This window comes from Hippoglossus stenolepis, chromosome 19 (genome assembly GCF_022539355.2).
Source record: "Hippoglossus stenolepis isolate QCI-W04-F060 chromosome 19, HSTE1.2, whole genome shotgun sequence".
Lineage (NCBI taxonomy): Eukaryota > Metazoa > Chordata > Actinopteri > Pleuronectiformes > Pleuronectidae > Hippoglossus > Hippoglossus stenolepis.
The window spans coordinates 6914047-6941944 of NC_061501.1; the positions used below are offsets into that span (position 1 = coordinate 6914047).

A 27898-nucleotide genomic window follows, 5' to 3' on the forward strand; every position below is an offset into this window, starting at 1 on the left:
ATACTAACAGCCATCAAACAACTTTGGCTGTAAATCTTGATGTGTGTACTCGCCGCGCTCACGCAAATATACCATCTCCTAAGCAGGGGATATCGTCCTGTCCTCCAGACCGTATCACAGTGGCACCCGGTGGGGCTCGCCACATAAAAGATAATGGAATATAAAATTGTTTTTATATCCCGCCAATGCGCAGAAGCAGGGTGCTGAAGGCCTTCCTCACTATTGTTTTAGGGCTCATGAATCTTCTAAATCGTCGCCACTGATCACGACGATCGCAACACGAGGACATTTACACATCGTCGCGCCTCATAACCTCCCCTCGGTCGACTGGACAGCCCACACTGCGGTGCTTAAGGTGGCTGAACGGTGCAGCTCGCTGCCTTTAGATCACTGTAGGATTTCCCCCTGTGGTGCCACTAAACGGCATAATTCATGTGTTGGACTGCGAGCTGTTCGACCGCAGTCCACTTCAAGCTGAGGGCTGGTGGAGCATCACTGCTACTTGTGCAACTGTGCATTTAAAAGGCAGGCTAGCAGTGCCCCTGTTTCCAGTTTTAATGCTAAGCTAAGCTAACTTTGACTACTAGCAGTGTTAATCCAGGTAGTTTGCCTTTTGGATTTTATGGCCGATGAGGTAATCGTATACTTAAAAAAACAAAATGCCGAGCAGTCAGCCGATCACCTGATTATTGGCCGATAATGATCGATTTGATAATTCCTGAGAGCTCTGTCAATCTTTTCATGAATGAATCAGATAACATTGTAGTCTAGTAAAACTCATAATCTCTGTTCAACACTTAAAAACCATGCTAAACCTTTTTTCTTTTTATCCATTAATCATAACACTCTGTCCTCTGCTTTAATCTGTTTGAACTACAGGTAATTAGTTGTTTAAATGCTCTATCAAAATCTATGAAAATATATGCTAACTCTACCTGACTCAGACATAATCTGCAAGAGAACCTGGTGTGTGTGTGTGTGGGTGTGTGTGTGTGGTTTCGGGTCCCATGTCTCCTTGTTGACCGTGGTCCAGGCCGCTCGACCTCCGGCCGACCCTGAGCCATATGAAAATATGATTGTAATCCTTGTGAGGATTTGGCCTGGGTGTCTATTACCACTGTAATCTGTCACACTGGCATCCAATATTCCTTCCACGTCCAGGTTAAGCCCCTCTCTCTGTCTGCTCCACCCATCACCATGGGAGAGAGAGAGAGAGGGAGAGAGAGAGAGAGAGAGAGCGAGAGAGAGAGCAGGAGAGGGGGTCCAGTGAAGGTGTTGGCAAGACTGGAAAGAGAGAAAGAGGGGGAGGGAGGGAGAGAGAGAGGTTTTTGAAATTGAGAGAGCGCTGCTTCAATCAAGCCGCTGGCTCGAGGTGAAGAAATCTATCGTGGAACACAAGGTCTCATTAATGCAGCAGGGATAGCTTTAACCCCCACCTCCATCCTACACACACACACACACACACACACACACACACACACACACACACACACACACACACACACACACCCTGCTGAATAAAGAGAGGTGGAAACATGGCCGAGAAATGGATGTAAGAAAACAGATGGTGTATTTCTGGGCAGGAATCCACACTGTTGATGCAATGAAATGTCCACACACAGTTGGAACAGGAGTTTTCTAACAATAAATGTTTATTTCCATTTATTTCTGGATGTTTATTCTGGGTCCTGTTTTTTTTTTATATGTTTTATATCACGTCACCCATGGGCCGCTTCTCTCAGGATCTCATCACTCTCACAATTTGCACCTTCTTTGGCTCTAATGCAAAACTTAATGTGATACTCAGTGTTTATTTAAATTAAGATTCAATCTCACTTTTTTTGAACTATGGATAATGGGAGATCTGCACAGCATTTGTATTGTGCGTAATGTGTATGAAACTTGTCAGATGGGATGATTTGGGGTATTTTAAACAGTCTTAATCTGGATAAATGCCCTTTTATTTAACATTTTCTCTAAAGTGATAAAAAACAGATTATACATACAAAACAATAATAAAAAAAAACAAGCCAGAAATGTGCATTTAAACCCAATTTTCTTCACCTCACACTATCAGTTCTTCAAGAATTATATCGTTTTACTCTTTCAAAGGATTAGTTTTCAATATCAGATCACATGTATACATGACATTCCTTTGATTTATCCTGTCTGATCCCTTTAGAAATCCAATGTTTTAGGATAAGAACTAAAGAAAGAGGAGATGGGAAAAGTAGAAGGAGGAAAAACATGGAGGGCGGTTCTGTTCACTATCTGGGTAACAAGAGCAAGACATCTGTCACACAAGCTGATGGGTTTGATTGGTGGGGGCCCATCCATCTCGATGGCTTGTCGGCAGTCAGGAAATTTATATTCCCCCAAGCCTCATCCTCCATCAGCGGTTACGGTGTGATCGGGCCAAGGCTGTCAGCCGCCACGGTCATATCTTATTTTAAAACTAGGCACAGTCATAACATCAGTAACTTATCTGCTCCACACTTCTGCTGTATAAGTACAGTATATGGAGCTCGACTGTGATCGCTGCTTTAGTATCAAAGAGAGAATAGAAAAAAACACAGATTTTTATTCAGAGGTTTTTGTTGTGAGGGTGAAACACCTTGTCATGTTGTACACAGAGCCACAATAAGAACACATTCAGTGTGGTATCATTCACATATTCAAGTGGAGTAATAAATTATAAAAACATGAGCATTTCATGGTTGATGAAGTTCGATTGCTTTGTAAAAAAAAAATAGTGCAGCAGAGGAGCTTGACTGATTGATCAATGATCAGTCGAATGGGGCCGTTACAGAGGCACGATCAAAGATCACAAAATGGAAAATTGCAGTCGGAGTGTTACCTCGATTTGTACACGTTTGAGAGTAAAATTGCCTCGGATGAGCTCTGACGCGTTGTTTCAAGAGGTTCATGTTTTCTACCAACTACAAGCCTCGGTTGGCAAAGCAAGAGAAAAAACATTTCCCCCGTGACCTAAACGCGACAGATATCATGGTCGGTGGAGTGCAGCTGTCTGTTGCTGCATTGTGGAATTTTTTATATTCCTCTCTCACACCAGCAGGTAAAATTAGCCTGAACACTTTGACAATAATGGGGAGAACGCCACAGGAATTTCAAGCAGCTTCCTGATGATTTGTGAAGTCCACCCACAAACACACAACATGCTTGTGCACATGAACACCCTGACTCATGCTCTCTCTCTCTCTCTCTCTCTCTCTCTCTCTCTCTCTATTGAGCTGCGTCACAATGCTAATAATGGGATTAAGCCACGGTGTGTTTTGGGCGTGTCGTCAGCATCTCTATTAACGCCGATTTAGTGTGACCTATCAGCTCTTGCAAACTCAGCTCTTGCGACCCCTTCCTCATACTGGTCACTTCTCATCACACTGGGATTTAATAGAAACAACATTTGTCACGCTGTAATTGCCGTGCCGGGTGCTGTCAGTGATTTTAATGTGTGTCAACCCGTCAGCCCTCCGCAGTGCCCCCACAGTAAAACAGGAAAATCTCAGTTTCATGAGGCCGTATACTCAGCATTTCATCTGCTTTCTGTCCTCCGGGCTGACCGGTGAGGTTATTGATCTTCATAAAGGCAGTATTTTGTCATTAGGCGAGAAGCGGAGGAGACAGTAATGAAAGCTTTTTAACCTGTGTGTTCGGGGCAGCTCCGGACAACTGGCTAAGGTTGCCAGGTGCTACACACAGCAGATTTCCAGTGCCCCAGCCGCAGGGATCGATAGGGATACATCTTTGTCTGATTACAGAGATGTGCTGGTGAGGGCGGCACTTTGTGGGTGGGTGTGTGTGTGTGTGTGTGTGTGTGTGTGTGTGTGTGTGTGTGTGTGTGTGTGTGTGTGTGTGTGTGTGTGTGTGTGTGTGTGTGTGTGTGTGTGTGTGTGTGTGTGTGTGTTGCAGTGATAGCTGCATCATTGGATCTCCCTGATTTAGACACAAAGGTACAAAAGGTTTCACCACAGACATGATACAGTTTCTCACAAAGAGACGCACTAAGATCCATTATCTTGTTTACAGAAGGACGTTTTGGGACAGTCACACTGGTGCACTGTGGGTAAATGCTTCCCCACTTTGCTGGAACATTACCTGATATACCTTATTTAATATTTACAATACTGAAGTGCAAGGTTAACAGTACCTGTACTTTGAACACTTCCATTTGCTGCTACTTCATTCTTCAACTCCATCACATTTTCACATTTGCATAATCGTTTTTGCAGAAATATGGCAATTACACAAATATGAAATAAAAAAGAATAATCTACCCCACAGTGAATAAAGATATAAAAAAAGTGTTAAAATGCTAAATATTCATATATGTATATATACATAAGTATCAGTAATAATAATCCAATAATATCTCTCATAATGTAACCAGAACAGGTGGCATTTTGTTGGATTTCATCAAACTTTAAGTGCTAGTGTTTGGGTGGATGACTTTTAAGGACTTCATCCACTTCTGTTTATACAGTGAGAGTGAAGCAAATATTACACAAGAAGAGACTGAATGTTGGGAAATGAATCATCTCTTCCTCCTCCTCCTCAAAAAATAGAACATTGTGTCATTTGAGGCAGTTTTAATTAAATTATAAATCTCTCTAACAACATTTAATAACATTTTAAGCACACTAACACAATTTAAAATAGAATATTTGTTTTTTCTGCTACTCCTCAGTTAGTGTTATGCATTAAACATACAGAGTAATCACCAATAATTAACGGGACAAGAAGACGGAAATAAATCTAGTTCCATTCAGGCAGAGCCCTCCACTGTCAGTGAAATACGGTTTTAGGTCTCCCTCGATGAATGCGTGTTCCCGACACAACTGCAGCAACACAGTCAGCCATCCTGCATGCCAATGTGTTTTTTTAGAGACTCTCCACACCCCCGAAGCAGGCATAACTGTCGCATATGAGATATTACACATCTGTCTGTGGATACACCGTGCACCAGATGCTGCAGTTAATAGCACACCTAACCTCCCGCCACGAGATGGTACACGGAAAAACCCAGGTGGAATTTTCAACTGCCTTCTTCCTCCTTCCTCCTTCCCGTTTTCTCCTCCCAGCCGCTGCTGTCCAGTGCTGGGAGACGCCTGTAGGGGACGGTCCAGACAGGATATTAATGGGGCCCTCCAGCAGTCAGAAAGCCTGACAGAGCCTTGTTTCATTGTCACCTTGCCTTGGAGGACGTGGAAAAACTTGCAAAGCTTATGAGCCCGAATGGAGCCGTCTCTCCCTCGAACTTACTCGATCTCTGCCTCACCGCTTCATTAGACTGTCTTACATCAGAGGCCCGGCTCCTCTCCCTGTTTCCTCAGCACCACTTCAACACACATACACACACGCACACACGCACATGCACAGGCACAGGGTGACATCTCCCACCTAATCAAGTAGTGGATTATCTTGTCCTGATAAATTGGAGCTTGTAGCACTTGAAAGGTCCTCGTGGAGGAGTGCCTCCTCCCCCTGACAGCTAGATCGAGTCCCCAGGGAGGAAGGAGCGAACATCGCCTGGTAATGATTTGTGGTAAATCGGACAGATGTTTTTGGGAAGACCTTTTTCATGCAAGGAGCTTGAGAACATGAAAAAAAAAAAAGTCAAATTGAGATGTGACAGAAAAATACCTGCAGAGATATGGTGCCAGGCCTCATCATCTGCCTTTAAAGTGACTTAATGTATTGTTACTGCTCACCACAACTAACTTTTCCTTACTTTCTCTTTCTCTTTTCAGGAGAATCCTTACATGTGTAATAATGAATGTGATGCCAGCACTGACGAGCTCGCCCACCCTCCACACCTCATGTTCGACATCGAGGGCCGCAACCCCACCACCTTCTGGCAGTCCACATCCTGGAAGAAGTACCCAAAGGCCCTCCTGGTCAACCTCACGCTCTCTTGGAACAAGACCATCGAGCTGACTGACGACATCGTCCTCACCTTTGAGTCAGGCCGGCCCGAACAGATGGTCCTGGAGAAGTCGCTGGATTATGGCCGAACCTGGCAGCCCTACCAGTTCTATGCCACTGACTGCCTGGACGCCTTCACCATGGAGCCCAAGACGGTGCAGGACTTGACCCAGCACACCCTGCTGGACATCATCTGCACTGAGGACTACTCGCGAGGTTACGTGTGGAAGAACGACAAAACTGTGCGCTTTGAGATCAAGGACCGCTTTGCGCTGTTCGCCGGGCCCCGGCTCCACAACATGGCCTCGCTCTACGGCCAACTGGACACGACCAAGAACCTGAGGGACTTCTTTACCATCACAGACCTGAGAATCCGCCTGCTCCGGCCTGCCACGGGAGCTACGATGGTGGACGAGACCAACCTGTCCAGATACTTCTATGCCATCTCTGACATCAAAGTGCAGGGCAGGTAAGACCTTCATTTATCTGTTCACGTCTTATAGGGAATTTCCAAATGGTTAAAATGGACTGCTCACTGCCTCGGGCTCTCAGTGGTCCTGAGGGTGCTTGTCAATTGGTTCTTGTCACTGGATTAGTGGAAAATTTGTGAGGGGAATTTTCACCAATCAACTAAAGTGGGGTCATTAACGCCCCAACAAGACACTTTTGGCCCTTGGGTGTCCTAACGGATTAGTCCAACCGTGGATGTAATGATGACTCTATGGACTGACACCTCAGCAGTTTTTCCTGTGGTGTTACTCCAGCGACAGTACAGCCACACAGTCGTAGAAGAAAAATGCGTTTACCGTTACAATTATTTCCAATTAGGCAGCGGATCCATACCGATGTGCAGAGTTCATCGGCTGTCAGCATGTCTTAATTAACCAAGCTTGCTGAAGCACTCTACATTTTGACGCCGAATTCACTCAGCTGTCTTCGAGCCTGTAAAAGACATTAGACGTAGCATTTCAGACGGCAGGTCAGTGCGCGTTGTAATTGGTGTTTGATTTACAGAATCCACACGGGGTCATATAGCATGAAAACAAGGCGCCATTATGCCGTGAGGGGAGAGGCCGACGCAAGCTTACCCTGCTGCTCAAAAACACTATGCGAGCCACTGGGGCATACAACTCAAGTGGATCTGTTTTACACTGCACGTTTTTTTTTTCAATTTGACAGATGTGAATATGGTTTTATGGGGGTGAAGGAATGAAGATTTAATTACTCTTGTTTTGCTCTTCACACATGAGAGGGTCGCGGTGCAGGAGCGCAGAGTGGCGGAACGTCACAACAATTTGAGGATGAGGGTAGAGGCGTTGGAAGTCGGGATGCCAGCCCGTGGCTCGGGAAGAGGAAATATAGAAACATCACTAGTGTCCTGCTCATCAGCAGCAAACTTGTTGTAACCAGTGTGGAAGAATAAGCCAAAGTTCAGTCAGCTGCATGAGAGGGTTAGCATCAGGTGATCATTTAAAGAAGTGGGACTTCAGTTGCTGTCTTTCTCACGCTACACTGGCTAATAGACAGTGGAGCTGTTTGCTATTGTTTATGAACAGATTGTCAAAGGCTATCAAACTTCAGTTAGCCCATTAAGACGTATAAAACGCACTCTAAAACAACCATTTAAAACCCTAGGATTTCCGAAAAGCTGACACATTGCCAAATTTTACAAAGACTTTTATTTCTCAGCCTCTGAGGCAGATAGAGACATGAAATAAAAACATTTATTGTACATAAATCTTTTCCCTAAACTTTGTGAAAAAAAATGAAATACTAAGATAAATCTCAAAACATGTATCCCACAGACTGAGCCTTGATCAGTGGCTCAACGGAAAATTGTCTGGGTCAAAATTTTCTTCTCTGTTATTTTAATCAATGAAACTCTGCTGTAATCTGCTTCAACATCATTTCTGTCGCTTAGATCGTCAGCCATTGTTTGAAACACTACTTTAAAAACTTTCTTGGAGGCTAAGAGCACCAACACAGAAACTACATTTCCCTTCCCCCGTGTATATTTCAGAGAACTACGATCTATTTCATATGACACACACGTTTTACCTGTGCAAACGGCATCTAGTCTCAAAGGTATATATGTTGCATCCAATCTAAATGGGTTAATGAACCTCTGATTTGCTGATTTCCTGAATATTATACTGTGTATTCCATTAAAATGGAGTATTTCTGCAGGTACCCTTGAACAATGGGGATATTATAATAAATGTCTCACTCAGAAAATTGAATTTTTGACTTTTCTCGTGATTGAGAAGGTCATTGAGCAGAAACAACTGGAGGGAATTTACTCACACAAAAGAGCTGTATTGGACATCCATTCAACACCCGCTGAAATGAAGGGGGCTGTCATAAGCGCAGATTATTTATTCTATCTGACTAATCATGACCGCACTCATACATCCCTGTGGGGCTGTAGATTTGAGCAATGGCTGTGCGCCACCATCGGGCCGCGGTCGTTTACCAGCCCGCTGCGTTCAGAGTGACGCTCGCCTGAGAAATGTTCCCCACTGTTTACCAAAGGTAACACACAGTTCAGCCATAATGAGATACACTCTACACAGAGAGGCTTCACTCTCCTCCCCCCCCCCCTCCCATGGCAAATCACTGCTCAGCCCCTTTCTCCATGCATCGTATACAAGACATAAGCTCCTTAACCCCCAGAATACAGTTCTGTGAGACTCGCTGGGAGCGATTTTGCAGGGGCAGTGAGGTTGGATCTGGCATATTTCATTGCGCTGGACTCGGCCGTCATTGGCCCGGATCAGGAGCGAGGGGGTGGAGGTAAATACAGTAGGAGGTTTTCTCTTCTTGCCACAACAGTGTGAGAAACAAAGAAAGGAACGTAAGCTCTTTGCCGAAGTAGGTCAACCTAGAACAGATAGCGAGGGAAGGAGCCCAACTCTGCAGAAGTGGTCGTCTTTGCGTCTGTTGCTAAAGTTGTTACAGGGAAGCCAGAAGTGTCATGCATGACCATTCCATCGGGCTTGATTACAGGGAAGGCCTGCACCAAAGTCGCTGGGGGGGGGGAGAAAAAAATCAATGCAAAGAATTTCAAATCAAACCAAGCATGGAGCTGTGAGATGGATGTGAACAGTGCATACTGCCCGCTGACTTTAATGAATCTGACACGCTCACTGTTCCATTGTAGCAGGCGCGCTAAATGGGTTTGTGGGGAGAGAAAGCGTGGAGAGTTGGGAAGATTTTCTAATTATCTACTGTATGACTTTGGCATAATTGCTCCGCCTCTGTTTTTTCCCCGTGCTTTACAGTAACCACAGCCGGCAATTTCACCAGCTGTCACTCCCCCCTTTGCTCCACCCCCCCCCCCCTCTTCCTCCCCACCTTGTGATCAATACAGTGTAATTAAAGTTGGAGAAGATTCAGGCGACTAAAAGATCTCGTTCTGGCTCTCGGTTTCCTTGTCGTTTGCCCCCCTACTCCCTGTCGTTGTCAGTTTTTCCTCTGCAGAGTTGGATCCTTTCTGGGTCCTTGTCTTGAATTATGAGAGAAGACCCAGCCCCACTCCAAACCTCTACAGCTATTTGAGGGATAAACACCTACCACATAGTGTAGCTGCAACTACACTACCCACCACAAAACAAAGAATAGAATTGCGAGAACTCTAAGTGGGACTTTTGGCACTTTTTAATTGCCAGAATGAACCAGAAAAGCTCTTTTGGTGACTGAAGTTGTAGACGAGCTCTGAATCTGGCAACCCATTCTACTTATTTCTACTTGTGCTGTATTTTTCCAACCCCATCTCCTGCTGTCAGTGCATTAATAAAACTGCACGCCCCATATCAACAACATTTCCAGCTTGTTCTTACCTGTTTGGGTGCAGAAAACAGAACGTAGGGAAAGCAAAAGTTTGTTTTCGCCAGTTTACAGCAGCCCGAGTTATGATACAGCATATGTGTGCCGCAGGACATTATCGGGGAAGAACAGAAACAACCTTAAGGGTTCACTATGTCTTTGACTGCAGGGTAGACAGGGGAGGGGGAGAATCGGTTAGTAGACCTTTTTTCTCTGGTCTAGATTTCCTGCGGCCTCACGGAAGGAAGCTACCTCTTTGACTGTGAATCCCCATGCTGCTAATGAACCCCCGCATCCCGAGATAATAGTCTTGGTCTGGTTTTAATTGTTTCATCGGGACTGCTACTGTACGCTTGAGCTCACTTACAGTATAACTTTGCATATTCAACACTCATTTGGGTGAGGAATGGTCTCTGCTTTTCTTCTTAAGGCCCTGAAATCCAAGAATTTGTAGAAGTAAATATTGCAGTTGTGAGTTCACGTTTCCTGTTCGACCCCCCCCCTCTCCTTTTGACCACACTCAATGAAGAGTCCTTAAATAATGATTAATTTATTTTTCTCCTTTCTCTGTGAAGCGAGTTTTCAGCACTCGACCTTGTCTCTCAAACTCTATCTCATCTATCAGTGGGTGCATTGGAAACATATATTTTCTAATGTTTTACTGACATTTTAAATATGGAAAAAATATTAAATAGAAAAGTGAAACAAAAAAATGAGAGCATCCACGTTGGAATAAGCGGAATTTTTGATGTTTGAATGGTGGAAAATTGGTTTAAGCACTTGGGAGCTGTTGGCAACCAAATCCCTAAAAACTGCAGACAAAGCTGAATATTTCAAAACGTCTGAGGAGATGGAAATAGAAAAATGGCTTCTCTCAGTGGGTGCATGGGGAACAAATTATTTTAATGTTTTACTGACATTTGAAATATGAATATGAGTTTGAATGGTTGAAATCGGTTGAAGCAATGAGGAGTTGTTGGCGACCAAAACCCCCAAAATTGCTAATACAAGCTGAAACAGGAGACGTATAGTGTTCACGCTAATATTTTCCATCAGCAACTGGATTATGCCAATTTGAGTTGGATCCCACGTAAAGTAGTAATCCTCTCACTTGAAGTGGACATGATGATAAATTGGGTCCGATTGACCCTGGTCCCAGCAGCAGGATGCATTTCATTACACAAACTGCCTTTATACATCAAAGCCGTTTGGGGAGTGTTACACAGTTTGAAGCCTTTAGCGTTTCCAGAACTGTGTCAAATCTCATCTGACTGTTTTTTAAAGGGAGGTACACTAAGGGTGTGGATTAAGAAAAGAAGCAAGCTTACCAGACCTCTTCCCTGATGACGGCTCCAGGGTGCACATAATATGTTGATAATATATTCTCAAGAAATTAGAATAAATGTGTGGAATAAATAAAAAAAGACTATCTATCTCCTGCTGCTTCGATGTTACAGGACTGCGAAGCTCTCCAGCTGAAGTGCTTCCATTTACATCTAAATGCACGTCGAGTGTTCGACCCTATCTGTGAATCTGGATGTTACACCGGGGCAAATGTTTCCATCGGTGAAGCACTGTATGGATTGAGATCAGTCCTCCAAAACACATTGAACTGTATGTGGAAACTGATTGACGTATTGACCGAAGGTGAGGCGAAATCCATCCGTAGCCATCAGATGTGTATTTATTTATTCATTTGGCACATTACACCGCGTAACTGCAATAAGAGGACTGTGTATTTGTGAGGTTGTGCCAAATGCAGCGCGGCACATTACACTAACACTGGGGATGAATTATAAGCACTGAAGCGCCGCTGCTACTCTTTAGATATTTGGATCAAGTCCACACGAGTACAAATCAATAATATTCACGAGTGTGATAAAGGGGAGCTCTTATCTGAGGCGCACAAAATATACCATATGTAGGAGATTAGACACTTCATCCGTCCCGGGGTGCAGGGGTCATGCTATTGGTGCATTCTAATCGCCGTGTACTTTAGTGCATGTGTGCTTTGGATACAGCTGTTTCAACTACAGATCAGCAGTTTGGTGAGTGATGGCTCTATCGGCTCTCCCCTGAGGGAGGAACAAACAAGAAGTCAATCTGCTTTTTCTCCCCGCTCCCTCTCCCACCATAGTGCTTGGCTTGCTCTTAGGCCGGCCTCTGGTCGACAGATAATCTATTTGTGCTAATTTCATGTTTCTTGCTGCCCACTTCCCCCCTGAATAAGTCATTCCACTTGTCTACCCTCCTTAGTCTCACTCCGTCTGCCTCTCCCCGTGCCACCATAAGCATCTATTCACCTCACCTTGCGCTGTGCTCTGCATTTCAGCCTCTTTTTTTTTTGTTTTTGAATCAGCAGTCTGCATTAGTCATTGTGTGGGAGAATGCCATGTTTGTGGGATGGGCCTTGTGATTGGTTCAGATAACTTGGGCCATCTGTTAACATCCACGCCACATGTTCCTTTAATGGCTGTAAGTGACCCTCGCCCCTTTGTTAGCCGAACACTGAGTTAAGTGAGGTTTCTCTAATGTCTCTAATGTGAGTACATGAAAATGTGCTTAAAGTAGCAAAAGTAAAAGTACTCAATCTGCAGAAAAATGTCTCCTATAACTAATATACTAATATAGTATTTATTGGTTTGACAATAATGCATCAATATATAACATTTTCCTTTATATACAGTACAGTAGGTAACCATGGGCTGGGGCTTCCTCCAAAGGGTGCCAACATAAATATGGGGATACATTTTACTTCTCTAGGTGATAGAAACATGACGGAGGACTTTATTTGGACACATTTTTAGAAGCATAAAAAAAGTTTGTGTTCGATCTTTAACGATACAATGTATTTTATGAGCTTAACCTTTTTTTGAAACTGTAAGAAAATCTTAGTCCATGTAGTAACCTTCAAATAAGTATCCCCTCTGAAATGCAGTATAAGTGTAGAATAGCTTTAAACAGATACACTCAAGTAAAGTACAGTTACTTCACATGTAAGTGTACTTGTGCAGAGTACTTGAGTAAATGTTCTCTCCAGCCGAAGAGGCATCTTAGTTTCTCAATGGTTGAACTATAGACTGCCTCTGAATTCGAAGTCTGAAGGAAGGTTCATGGTCACCTGCTGATAGCTAGCGTCTTTGTTTCAAGATGTTATTCCCCGGCGGACGTCACAGAGGTCCCGCTCGGCCTCTGACCAGTGACGAACCTTCATTTATCTCAGGATGACACCGGTCCTCAGCTGATCTGGATCTGTGCTTGTTACTGACAGAACTCAGTCAGCCTCAAACACAGCCCAACAGCCTGCAGCTGCCTGTCTATGCCCTTTGTCTCTCGCCTCCTTTTTCCTCCTGACTTCTGTCCAGGCCACTACTCCACCTCCCTGCCTTTGATCGCCCCCAGCCCCCGGTTCATCTCTCGCTGACGCCCTCCCTGCCCACGTCTGCCAGGTTGAGGAGCTCAAAGGAAATTTTAATCACTTATGGCAGGAACTTGCTCAACCTGTCCCTGTGCTCTGCAAGTGCCTGCTTGATGAGGCTGTCTTTGAAAAGTGGGCGTAAGCTTGGACAGCGTCATCTTAAATGTTTTTGGGAACAGGCTACAGAGGAGCAGGGACGAGCCGACAGACAGAGAAACATCCCTGTAGGAAATAAACCGTAATGTGGTTTATTAGTCCCCTCTGTTCTTGTGGAGCCTCAAGACAAAGCCACCTGCAGCCCCCTTCTATCAGTGATGTTCCCCAACGACCAACAGTTAACAGTCATTTACTCAAACATATACTCATCTAGAGCCAGCTGTGGTGGGTGTGCATCTGTAAGAGGAAGTATTAATATAGAAGTTGACCCCTTCTATCCAATTAATTGGATATTCCCAGCAGCAAAAAAACCCCTCCCCAAGCAGGACACATGTGAACCGTGAAGGTAAGAATAAAGAGAGGTGGGGGTGGATTTAAAAACTGCGGTAGTGTATAGGCGGAGGCAGAATATGAAGTGCATTGCGTTGGCAGCAGCAGGAGTGCAGTGCACCGTATCTAGAGGCCCCAGCTGCCTGTGCACAGTCATCTGCATATGGCTGCTGGCAACATCGAACCATCGTCGCCACGTCTGTGTCCTCTATGGCAACGGACAAAAACAGGGATATTACTGGATGGCAAGACGGAAATATTCTGCGTGGTGATGTTTTTGCTGTCAATCAAGCCTCGGTTCAGATGATTAATTAGCTTTTATCAGGGAGCGGTGACATGTTTGAAACCACGCTAGCGGCACCGAGACATATTACCACTGTACAGCCATTGTTAAAAATCTAAATATAGGCACTTAGGAAGAAATGAAATGTATTGCTTGGTTCACAAAGTGGAGGCCAATTAAAAGGGCGAAAAATCTGCTTTTGAGAACGAGGACATAGTATTACTAGAATAAAGCCACAGTATTATGAGATGGTCATATAACAGTATGAATTTCATATTAAGTTACAACTTTATTCTTCTAATATTCAGACTTTTTTCAAAATATTACTTTTTTATTCTTGCAATATTAAGATTTCTTCTTAATTACGACTTTATCCTTGAAATCTTCAAAATGGCCTTAATACTCCATCGTAACAAACTGTTAATTGCTTCCAAAAATTGCTTTTAATTAAGCAATTATTATTTTGTTTTGTGATATTACTCTTCAGCTGCAGCCCACAGGGTTACTGGAAAGGGAACATCATTTCTTGAAACACACTGGGCATGTGTCCTTGCCAAGGCAACTGTATTTTGTCTGAAATGAGGGAACGATATGTTACATTGTCTGTCGCACTGGGGGCTGTGAGGTGAACTTAATAGGGGAGTCGGGAACCTTGGTCGTACCGATGTTTGGTCCTGATTATCTGGTCGTGTGGCTACTGCCGGCAGAATCATTGTATACAGTGTGAGTGCAGGGGACAGCTGAGTTGTGAAAGGTATCTCCCCAAGCATTCTATCATCCAGACCCATTTCTTCTGCTTTCATTTGACATCACTGCAAAACTTTTGGACTGAGCAAGTTGTCGTACTACACGTCTCCATCGTGCTTTTTTTGTTTGCATCTTCTTCCTCATGAGAGGAAGAGCGGTGACGTGTCACTTCCTCTGGAGCAATAATCGTAAAAAAATATCCTGCAGTGTGTGATGTGCCAATAATTTCAAATCTTGTAGTCTGTGCATGTTTGAGATTAGAGTGGAGAATATTTGCAGGTAGTGCCTGATGCAACCTGACTTTAAAATCAGTCAGGATTTTAAAACTCTTGTAGCCTGAGCCCATCTCAACCCGAAAAACTGGAGTTAATTTTGAGAGAAAATGGGCATTTCATTATGTTTACTCTGAATGTATTGTCTTAAAATGAAACTCAACTAAATTTGAGTTGAGCCTGCAGTATTGGTCCATGAAGTAAAAACTGCAAGCTGATTAAATTACGAGAATTTACGAGTTTGACAAGTGTGATACATGTACATACACTTGCTTTAGTGCAGCTGAGATCTCAGCGAAAAAATGATCACACCACTCAGACGCTTTATACCGTGGAAGGAAATGTAAAAGTAAAACAATCAGTTTATCCAAGGTTCAGGGAAAGAAAAGTTCTCTATGAGGCAAAACAAGGTGTCCGTTGTTCTGCGTGTTGTTTTCATTATGAGAAAAAATATGATCTTGAAGGAAACTTTATTGTCAGTGTTCAAGGGCGTCTGTCTGAGCGGCACATTTCATCTGTCCGTCTTTAGAAGGTGAACAGAAGTGTGGGTGACCCTGAGTGTTTCCACGCATAAACTAACTTTCTCCAGGCAAAGACTCTCCTCGCTGTGTTTTAAAACCGCCCGTCTTTCCCCCAACACCGCCGACCACTCTCACATACAAATAGCAGGATGAAAGAAGGATGGCTTTTCACTGCTTAGTCTCTGTTTGCTGAATTGACCCTTTCCATAGACAATCCAGCTTAAACCTATTGTGCTGTACTTTCACAAGAGCCCTGATATTTCTTGTTTTTGTTATTATTCATGACACAAACAGCCGAGTGTTGACTTTTAGTTGTTTTCAGCCTGAATGAAGTCCCTGCAGATGAGGCAGTGCTTTAGAGAAGGCTGCCTGTAGAAACCTGTTTAGGTGCAGGTTGTGTGATGAATGGCAGTGACGTGAAGGAGGCAATCTCTGCTTTCCAGGCAGATCAAACTTTGAAATGACTGGTGATTTAAGAAACTGATTGCTGAGGTGAAAAAAGAATCTGATTTCATCCTGATCGGTTGGTTTGTATGGAAGCTGATTCAGCAGTTTGTTTTCCTTTTCTTTTTGCTCAGGACAGCTTTGCTTAACTTTCTCGAGTGGTGACATCCCGCATTGTTTACCAACTTGGCATTCACTCTGCACTTTCACCAGGAAATGCATTTTCAAGCTCGAACACAGACGTCTCTATGAAACATGTGTCAAGAAAATATCTTTTTAAGTCAGAATGATTCAGTTGCAGTAGTAGTTAGTGCATCACAAAATACAAAGTAAGCAGCTATTTAAAGTCATTTATTTGGTTGTGTTATGTATTGTGTGCATCAGTGAGGTCTAACAAACTTTAATGTCCTGCTCATAAAGCAAAGCAGTTTTTTTTGCAAATATTATAAATCCCTTTATTTTCATCTCGGTTCGCCCTTTTCTATCTTTGGGCACACATCATCGCCACCAACTGGTGCTCACCAGAACTGTTTGAAACTGGCGGCAGGATTGAGCACGAAGAAAGTATTTTTATCATGTTGTAATTTGCTGAAAACATAACCTCCTTGGCTGATGTAATAAAAATAACTGCAAAACACTGCCAGTAGTCAGAAATCCCACAAGGTGATTATAGTAGAAACATATACAGAATATTCCAACTTCAAAAATCTAAATTCTTCACTTCACCTGTGGTGTCTTGTCTGAAGTCTCCCGGCGACGATGAACATGAAAATGAAATCCTGGGAACAGTGTTCGAGGTAGAGAACAGCTCAAGTGTAAGATAAAATCAAGTCTCTGAAAGCTTTATGTACAAATAAAATCAAATGATAAGCCGCCATGTCACTGAAATTGAACCCACAGAATGTGTACTAGCCAATTCCTCACTATTTATCACAGACCAGAGGAATCGACTGGGTCCAGAGATATGAGGAGCAAAGCTACGAGTGACATGAAGATTTTATCTGCAGAGCCGAGGACAGGAGGCCTCGCCTCAACAAATCCCTCCCCTTCTCAGGGATGAGGCAACACTCATTTTCCTCCTCAGAGAATGAAGGTTACACTTCAGCTTGATACAATATCGCTTGTTTTTCTATTGAGCGCCGCAGTGCTGCATAATGCAGATCTTATATTTTGAGCATTGATTTCCTCCCAATGGGTTTACCATTATTAGAAGCCGGCACAGGCAACAAATTGGATTTATTTCTCGGACTGGAGAAGTGTACTGCTGATGTGCCCTGCATGACCAGACAACTCAAATTCACTGGTATATGTTGTGTGGGAATGAGACGACCACAGGCTCAAAAACACATGAGGAGGACGGCATGTCAGAGTAACAGTTAAAGCAAAACATGTTTTATCAACAAAAAATATCATTAGATTAAACTATGGGAGTGTGGAGGCCTGGCCATAAAGACCTGGAGTGATAGACAGATCTGGACCAACCACGCAGTGAGTGAGACGCAGAAAGTGTATAGGAACCAAAAATAATAACAAGGATGAACTGGTGGAGAGAGGGGCTTCCTCTCAGCCTCCCTTTAAATCCCCTCTGCCTTATCACTGTCATCACATCCACCTGTGGGAGAACATGAGGGAGGAAAAGGAGGAGGAGAAAAACACAAGGGGAGTTCGTTACATGGAATCAGCGGCAACATATGCAGAATATATACACAGCCAAGTCGGTGTGTTTGTGTATATGGTAGACTTCAGACACACTTCCACCCACAAGCACACACACACCACACACACACACATACACACACACACACACACACACACACACACACACACACACACACACACACACACACACACACACACACACACATACGCAGGCAGGTATCATCTTTGGTTCCCTCCACGATCCTTACATGAATATATATATCGATATATACCACATGATAAGTCAAACGTTTACCACAGAGTTCTCTTAAAATCACGAGCGTCTTTAGTTCCACTGAGCCGTCACGCGAGCTGATTTCTCACAAAGCCTTTTTGTGTCCAGGGTAGGGAGCGGCCAGATTCCTCCATTGTGTAGAAACGGGGTCTCGGGCACAGATATGGTCCATATCTGAGGCATTTTTCTCTTTCTTACTGTCGACCGAGCACATTCAACATTCATGTGGTGACCCATTTCATTAATGGAGGAGCCTTTTTTCAACTCCCCCACCCCTGTCTTCGTCGTGCATAATGGCCCCTCCTGTCAGGGTCTGGTGACGAATCCCCTCATTGACCTCTCCTTCACTTGCAGCCCCCCACCACCTCTCTGAAGACTTGGTATCTATAAGCGAGTGGGGGACAACACTTGCATATATAGTTAGTGGTATCAGGAAAAACACCTATTGTGCTGTACTTTCACAAGAGCCCTGATATTTCTTGTTTTTGTTATTATTCATGACACAAACAGCCGAGTGTTGACTTTTAGTTGTTTTCAGCCTGAATGAAGTCCCTGCAGATGAGGCAGTGCTTTAGAGAAGGCTGCCTGTAGAAACCTGTTTAGGTGCAGGTTGTGTGATGAATGGCAGTGACGTGAAGGAGGCAATCTCTGCTTTCCAGGCAGATCAAACTTTGAAATGACTGGTGATTTAAGAAACTGATTGCTGAGGTGAAAAAAGAATCTGATTTCATCCTGATCGGTTGGTTTGTATGGAAGCTGATTCAGCAGTTTGTTTTCCTTTTCTTTTTGCTCAGGACAGCTTTGCTTAACTTTCTCGAGTGGTGACATCCCGCATTGTTTACCAACTTGGCATTCACTCTGCACTTTCACCAGGAAATGCATTTTCAAGCTCTAAGACAGACGTCTCTATGAAACATGTGTCAAGAAAATATCTTTTTAAGTCAGAATGATTCAGTTGCAGTAGTAGTTAGTGCATCACAAAATACAAAGTAAGCACCTATTTAAAGTCATTTATTTGGTTGTGTTATGTATTGTGTGCATCAGTGAGGTCTAACAAACTTTAATGTCCTGCTCATAAAGCAAAGCAGTTTTTTTTGCAAATATTATAAATCCCTTTATTTTCATCTCGGTTCGCCCTTTTCTATCTTTGGGCACACATCATCGCCACCAACTGGTGCTCACCAGAACTGTTTGAAACTGGCGGCAGGATTGAGCACGAAGAAAGTATTTTTGCGTAATGTTGTAATTTGCTGACAACATAACCTCCTTGGCTGATGTAATAAAAATAACTGCAAAACACTGCCAGTAGTCAGAAATCCCACAAGGTGATTATAGTAGAAACATATACAGAATATTCCAACTTCAAAAAATCTAAATTCTTCACTTCACCTGTGGTGTCTTGTCTGAAGTCTCCCAGCGACGATGAACATGAAAATGAAATCCTGGGAACAGTGTTCGAGGTAGAGAACAGCTCAAGTGTAAGATAAAATCAAGTCTCTGAAAGCTTTATGTACAAATAAAATCAAATGATAAGCCGCCATGTCACTGAAATTGAACCCACAGAATGTGTACTAGCCAATTCCTCACTATTTATCACAGACCAGAGGAATCGACTGGGCCCAGAGATATGAGGAGCAAAGCTACGAGTGACATGAAGATTTTATCTGCAGAGCCGAGGACAGGAGGCCTCGCCTCAACAAATCCCTCTCCCCTTCTCAGGGATGAGGCAACACTCATTTTCCTCCTCAGAGAATGAAGGTTACACTTCAGCTTGATACAATATCGCTTGTTTTTCTATTGAGCGCCGCAGTGCTGCATAATGCAGATCTTATATTTTGAGCATTGATTTGCCTCCCAATGGGTTTACCATTATTAGAAGCCGGCACAGGCAACAAATTGGATTTATTTCTCGGACTGGAGGAGTGTACTGCTGATGTGCCCTGCATGACCAGACAACTCAAATTCACTGGTATATGTTGTGTGGGAATGAGACGACCACAGGCTCAAAAACACATGAGGAGGACGGCATGTCAGAGTAACAGTTAAAGCAAAACATGTTTTATCAACAAAAAAATATCATTAGATTAAACTATGGGAGTGTGGAGGCCTGGCCATAAAGACCTGGAGTGATAGACAGATCTGGACCAACCACGCAGTGAGCCGTCAGACCCAGAAAGTGTATAGGAACCAAAAAAATGCAATAACAAGGATGAACTGGTGGAGAGAGGGGCTTCCTCTCCAGCCTCCCTTTAAATCCCCCTCTGCCTTATCACTGTCATCACATCCACCTGTGGGAGAACATGAGGGAGGAAAAGGAGGAGGAGAAAAACACAAGGGGGAGTTCGTTACATGGAATCAGCGGCAACATATGCAGAATATATACACAGCCAAGTCCGGGTGTGTTTGTGTGTATATGTGTAGACTTCAGACACACTTCCACCCACAAGCACACACACACACACACACACACACACACACACACACACACACACACACACACACACACACACACACACACACACACACACACACACACACACACACACACACGCAGGCAGGTATCATCTTTGGTTCCCTCCACGATCCTTACATGAATATATATATCGATATATACCACATGATAAGTCAAACGTTTACCACAGAGTTCTCTTAAAATCACGAGCGTCTTTAGTTCCACTGAGCCGTCACGCGAGCTGATTTCTCACAAAGCCTTTTTGTGTCCAGGGTAGGGAGCGGCCAGATTCCTCCATTGTGTAGAAACGGGGTCTCGGGCACAGATATGGTCCATATCTGAGGCATTTTTCTCTTTCTTACTGTCGACCGAGCACATTCAACATTCATGTGGTGACCCATTTCATTAATGGAGGAGCCTTTTTTCAACTCCCCACCCCTGTCTTGCGTGCATAATGGCCCCTCCTGTCAGGGTCTGGGGACGAATCCTCATTGACCTCTCCTTCACTTGCAGCCCCCACCACCTCTCTGAAGACTTGGTATCTATAAGCGAGTGGGGGACAACACTTGCATATATAGTTAGTGGTATCAGGAAAAACACAACTCACTCCTGTAGAGGCTGCTGCACACTCGAGGATAATCGGGCTGGTTTTAGTCACGATTTGACTAAAATAATCTAAATGCTGCAAAATGTATGCACCTTCTCAGCCATGACTGCAACCATAGTTTTGTTTGTTTGTTTTTTCGCTGCAAAACAGAACACAGAACGTCGGTCCTCCCCCGTGTTAGTATTTCTTCTGAAGTCACATTTAAACATTGCAACTGTTCCACACTCCAGTTCAGAAGGTGGCGGTGATGCAGAAGTTGTTTGCGAGTTCCTGTGAGACTTCTAGTCTCTGGAATCGCCACTGTGAAATTGTTTCCTACAAACAAAGATTATAAGATTAAAAACGTGTTAAATCCATCATTATATCTCCTGCAATTTATCTTGAGCTGTCAGTGGAATCATTTGATTTTAAAAGGAAGCATGTGTATCAAATGAAACTGATTCAGATTTCATTGAGATATGATTGAATGTGTGATAAATACAGAGATGAATGGGAGGCCAAGGGCTTAAATAGAAGAGAAAACACGTGTGCACTGTTTGTGTCTTCGTGGAAAATAAATACAGAATTATGATTACAAATTGATATGATGATGATCTTTTGCAGATTTATGGATAGATAATTATCAGTGCAGCTCTTTTTTACAGCAGACATTTTGACTCAGTAGGAGTTAATTTCATTATTTAGAGAGAGAGAGAGAGAGAGAGAGAGAGAGAGAGAGAGAGAGAGAGAGAGAGAGAGAGACAGGACAGACAGTCAGTCAGTCAGTCAGTCAGTTTAAAAAATAGAAGAACACTGAGGAGACCTCATACCTTCGCCAAGGCCCAACTAAATTCACTAGATCCTGATTTTTACTGGGATCCGTACCACATTGCACACACTAATAAATATCAGTCGGCTGAAAATGCCAGATTGTTTTATCATCCACATCCATAAATTATTATCTGAAGAAAATTCTGGAAATGCCTCCTGATCTGCAGCTGTACCAAAATGTAATGGGTCCTTCCTTGAGCCACACAGCAACCCTCCACAAAGTTTCATGGAAATTGGTTCATAGTTGTTGCATAATCCTGCACATTTGTGCGTGTTGAAGATGCTTCTAACAAAATTAGCAAGTATACATGTTTTTTTCACATGGGTAAACCTGCGAAAAAAGGCAGAGGAGTTTGCCTTTCTGTTTTCCTCCTCTGAGTCATGTTTAACGTCATAAATGTGCTCGAAGGTTGCAGCATCCGCGTCTAGACGGCCAAATTAGAGAAAAAGACATTTGTTCACTCAGATGTTTCCATCACTACTGCAGTCATTTGACCTGGGAATGAATGCTGATTGTATCCGTTCCCATCGCAGACAAAAGCCAGATGTTAGTGAGCGTTACTGGGTTTTTCAACCAGTAGAAAAGGGGCTAAAGGCATGTTAGCCTCGTTCACCCTCTCCTATGCTTTGTTACTCTCTCACCCAGATACACTCTCAGCTACCGACAATTTGATTCAACGTGAATCGGCTCTCAGTTGTAACAACGTCATTTGGTCTGTACCCTTAAAAGTACACACACACACACACACACACACACACACACACACACACACACACACACACACACACACACACACACACACACACAGACAAACACACACACACATCCACAGGACTGACGTGGTAAGGTCCTGAACCTCCCCAAGCGAGATATTTGATTCTGAAGACGACAGGGAGTGATGAATAAAAACTGCTTGATAATGGGATCATTGAGTCATGAAAATCGATTCTGACTGAGTTATCTTTTGCGGAGGCCAATGAATGCAGGCGCTCGTTATGCGTGGCCATCGGATGGTGCTTTAGCCTTCAAGCAGAACAGGAGCGTACAATAGAGCTGCAACCGACAAAAGAGGCGAAGAATAACAATCAAACAAAGAAAAACTGCTGTATTGAATTTTCCAGACCTTTGCTCCTTTAGCAGGTAATGTGACTTACTGGAGCACGATGACTCAGTGGCGTTGCGGGGGCGATGGCTGAGATGATGGTGATTATGATGTTGGCTGATGGTGATTAGTGGGTCTGGGCAGAGTTTGACTCTCTTTGCTGACCACAAATCAGCAGCAATGGCAGCGCGCATCTGCTCCCCCGCTGCTTCTTCAGCAGCGAGCTCACTGACTGAGTTCACGTGAGCGCGGTGACAGTGTTGAGGAGCTGAACCCTGAGCTGCTATAAGTTCTAATCCTTCACTTCTGGTCCATTCACTACCTGACACCAGGGGTTATTGCTGCCAACAATGAGAACGTCTTGATAATAAAATGTCACATTAATCAGTAAGTGGTGGCAGGTAACTGGTATAAAGACAAATGTTTTTCTTTTCTCCACTTTGCCGCTGATTAGTTGCCTCTTCAGAGGGTTTCCTCTTCTGGCTGTTCCACTTTCCACGTTGTGCCTTCTGAACTTTGACTTGTACAGTGACATGTCCTGCAGATCTCCAATGTATGTATCTACCATGTAAAGCTAGGGTTGGAAACAGATACATCCCACCCCTCCCATCGGCCCCTTCGTCAAAGCCACACCCCCAAAACACATGAACGTGTACTGCCTGACAACTGCCTGAAGCTGACTTCTTCGTGAGTCACTCGCTAGCTCGCCCTGCTTCAGCGGCGTCTCCCCGGCTTGTGAAATCTCTGGTCACACGCAGTCACAGCACAGGCAGTGTGCGTGCAGGCAGGCAGGTGGTTTACTGACAGGTGCGCAGACCAATCTGTCCAAATGGAATGATTGGTCTGTGTTTATTACAGTTCTTCAAGGCCACAGAACCATTTTTATTTTTTCCTATATTTTTCTTCAGATGACTTTATGTTTTGAAGGCTATCAGTTTCATCAAATAAGATCAAATCCAACCGTTTAATCCATTTGAATTTACACACTTTAAAAGGTCCAAACAACATAAATTGTATAAGAAGTTGTGTTTGATAGGATGTACTTTTAAAGGATGTTAACTTTAACTTGTGTATCGTTCATATTTGAAAAGAAAAAGTCTCAACTTGAATATATTAGTCTGAAATAATTACGGAATTTGAATCATACATCTTAGAGCAAGAAGGAAGGTCGTGCAGAGGAGATTTAACTCTGTGTTCTTTATGCATGTCTAAGCTGCTGTATTTGTGCCCATTGTTTATATGACATATCACTTCTCAGCATCCAGAAGCTGCCCTGTTTTATGGCTGCTGTGTTATCACTGACCCATTAAGCTCTAATGAGCCACTGATTACTTAAACATTGCTTAAACACTGCTGTCAGCACTCAGCTAAGAGGTCAGGGATTTAATTGAGAAGGCCTCTTGGTATTACAAACAATGAATATGGAAATCTTTGTGGGGTTTTTTTTTTTACTTCATAAATATGGGTATAGACTTAATGTCTCTGCTGTAGAAATACAGACCAGGCTGCTGTTAATGCTCAGTGGGTCTTCTGGCTTGTGCTGTGGTTTTGTGGTGCTGAATGGACAGCTCCCTGTACCGTTAAATCTCTGTTACAGAAATGGTCCTCCAGTGCTACATTCACATTTCTGCTGACTGTGGTGTCATTTCTTGGAGCAACTTCAAAAACTTCATATCACTGCTCTCTAAAGAACATAAGCTGGAAGGTTATATAAGTAGATAAACAATAATAAATGGTGAAATTACTGAAATTGTCTCATAAATCCAAAAGCAGACTGTTTGGGTGAAAAAATGGTTCGCTAAATAAACACATACAACTGATCCAAAACATTTCTAAATATAGAAAAAATTAACAAAATATATCTTAACACTCCATAAAGTATTTGAACTATGTAATCTAAAAATGTTTTTGAGATATGGCCATTTTTCTCCGCTCCTCTCCAACCACTCTTTCAACACTTTATACACCACAATAAATCACGTTATCATGAGTTAACAACATGATATGGAAGAAAACGGAGGCCTTGGCTACCTGCTGGCAAAAGAGAGAATAATCTGTTCTCAGATTTAAGGGGAAATGGTGCCAACACCCAATTCATACCACAAAATCATCACAAGCATCGAGTATTACGAGGCAAAAAAGATGCCTTAGCATTCTCGTACAAAAATAATTAATGTTCAAGCTATTACATTTTTTTGATCGATTAAAAAAAAAACAAAAAAAAAAACAACAGTCTCCCAGGGTCTGCGGGACCCTCCGTTTTCAAAGGGTTTAAGTGCCCTTTACATACACAATGTTTACTTTGTTTGTTTCCACCCCTTAGTTCATTGTAATATAGCTGCTTGTGAAAAGCGTTAATGAGTCAGGAGGCAATAGCCATATAAAATTCACATACAATTCCTGTGTTGCAGTGGCCAATCTGCAGAGACAAATCAGTTCCAGGGACCATTTGTATAAATGGTTCATTCCAAACTCATATATTCTGCAGTTTTACATTGGAACATCGTCTAAAACAGTTTCATTTAACCCTAATATGCAATTCTATATGGCTGTGCAACTTCTTTGTCATTTTCCCAGCTCAGAGATTTAATGTGACTCCAAATTAAATATAGAAAAACGCTATCTCACTCAGTGGAGTCTGAAAAACTGCTGCATTGTCACTATTTTATTATAGATGCCTTGTTTGTGTTTGGCTTATGTTGTTTTGTGTTGCTGAACAGATATCTTCCTCAAGGTTCACTGTTTGTGTCTTTTTTTTTATTTCAGCAGGATTCTTTTGATGTCACTTGAAATATATATATAATATTATATATATATATATATATATATATATATATATATATATATACCTATACACACTGTGTCTGTGTGTGCAGTAGTTGGTAGTGAAACATTGATAAGAACGACCTGTTTCTTATCCGTCTCGCTCTCCTTCCTTATCTCTCTGTATGTTTCCCCTCGTCTTCTTCATTACTTCTCACTCTTTCCCTCACTCTTTCTTCCAGTTAAGTTTTTTGCACTTTACTTCAGTTTGCATTATTGGTTTAGAATGTCAGGTGAAGAATATTGCTAAGCTTCGCGGATAGATTTATCCAGGACTTGTGTCGTTCTTCATCTAGACTGTTAGACTGTGGTCACTGAGTCTGTATCTGCTCTGTATCTACAGTTCTCTTCCATAAATCTCTCTCTCTCTCTCTCTCTCTCTCTCTCTCTCTCTCTCTCTCTCTCTCTCTCTCTCTCACACACACACACACCTGCATGCCCTCCTTCTTAAAATCTCATGCCTTCTCATTAATCACCGGAGGCCCGCAGCCTCTCATTTGCCTCAGCTGAAACATTGGCCTCTGTGGTCTTTCTGCTTTCAACAGTGAACACTGTAACCACTGTAATAACCCTCAGCCGCAGCTTAAGAGGGAAAGTAGATGCTAAATGCACTAAGAGTTAACCCCTGCTCTAGCTGGGAAACGGCCAACATTTTCTGTAATTACACCTGCTCTTTGGGCCCCTGGTTTCAGATGCTGGCCCCTGGAGAGTGTAGCCATGGGAAATCTCTGTGCCAGATTGTGGGATTAGGTAACAGGGGGAGAACATTGTCAAAGTGACAGTAGCAAGAAGCACCAAGGTGACCAAAGACATTTGGAATGTAGTGACTTGTATTGTTTTCCTCATTTCCCTTTGAATAAATCTCCTCGTTGTCCCTGACGTTGTTTGTTAGACACCAGTGACACCAGAATCTACTCTTTTGTTCCCTTCAGTGTTTCCCACCATTTATCCACCACAGTTTCATTATGATCAAAACATTTCTACACTTCTCATAATAACATAGTTTCAGCTGTAGCAATGCAGTCTTTTTCTCTCATGTGACGACTTGTCATTCCCTATTAGTCTGTGTACTTGTCACTAGGATTTTGTTGCACCCCGCCATAGATTGACTTAATTCTGTGGGAAACGCAGTCTTTCTTCTTTTTAAACATGATGCACTCTTTTATTTCTGCAAGGACAATAATACAACAACATGGTAGTACCAAGCAGAAAACAGGAATGTCAGAGGTTTGATCCTACTGCAGTACACCCCCCTCTCTCTCTCTCTCTCTCTCTCTCTCACACGGACACATACTGAGGTCAAATACAGTCTCACCTCTGTAAGTCTGCAGACGAGCTACCGACCCAAACTGATCAATGCTGCAGGATCTTGGCCGAGCGTCTTCCTTTAAGGGCTCCTATCATTGTTGTCACTTATGAAATGACAAGATCGCTTATTGTCACTTCTCCACCTGGCCTCGCCGCACCGCCCCCCACCCCCCACCATGGAGTTCGATCTCTCCCTCCTCCGCAGTGCATTTCTCTGTCCCCAGCAGTCTTGAGCTGGGAGCGGTATCAGCAAGCCCCCGCTAGTCGATTCTATTGAACTGCCTTGGCATGTCAGAGGCATTAAAGACCTCTTGATTGACTCCTGCTTGGATAGCATGTCCAACTCCATACATTAGTAATGCTGAGGATTCGATAGATGGATGGGCTGGGTGGATTGGTGCTGGCAGGCAGCGCATTTACCTCAGCGCAGGGAAACCAAAGATGAACTGAACTGAACTGGCGGGGCGATGAAACATTTGGTGTGTTGGCAGTGCGATAAAGATACATACTCAGTATTGTGACCTTTTAGTTTTGTAAGATCTTATTATATTTTTGCTAATCACTACTCGAGCTTTAATCGACTACTTTTCCAATATGTCCTTTTCCAGCTTAACAGTGGTTACTTGTTCATATGAATTGCATCTTTATACAAACTGTGATGAAAGCTGTTGTTTGCCAGCGTCGCCAATTCTGGCCTCGAATCGTCTCCTGCAATGTCTTCCTCTCCTGTTTGTCTCTGTCTGGTTGCCAGCTGTATGAATAAATAACAACGGCACTGAAGGTGAGAGGACTGACTGGCAGGTGGCTGCAAAATGTAAACAGAAAAATGCATATAGCAGAAACACAGCATGACTCTTCTCAGTGGTTTTCTTCCTTTTTCTCTTTCTTACCAGACCAACATGTAACAGTTGCAAATTCACGAG

General features: G+C 43.2%; 1 protein-coding gene across 6 annotated transcripts in view; it reads left to right on the forward strand.

Moving 5' to 3' along the window:
- The window catches only part of ntng1a (netrin g1a), a 111702-nt gene that overhangs the window by 44539 nt on the left and 39265 nt on the right, over positions 1-27898 (forward strand). For all 6 annotated transcript variants that reach the window (XM_035143037.2, XM_047337909.1, XM_035143038.2 and 3 more), the window contains exon 3: positions 5769-6412. In XM_035143037.2, the coding sequence (XP_034998928.1) occupies positions 5769-6412 (644 nt within the window). The remainder of the gene's footprint in view (positions 1-5768; positions 6413-27898) is intronic.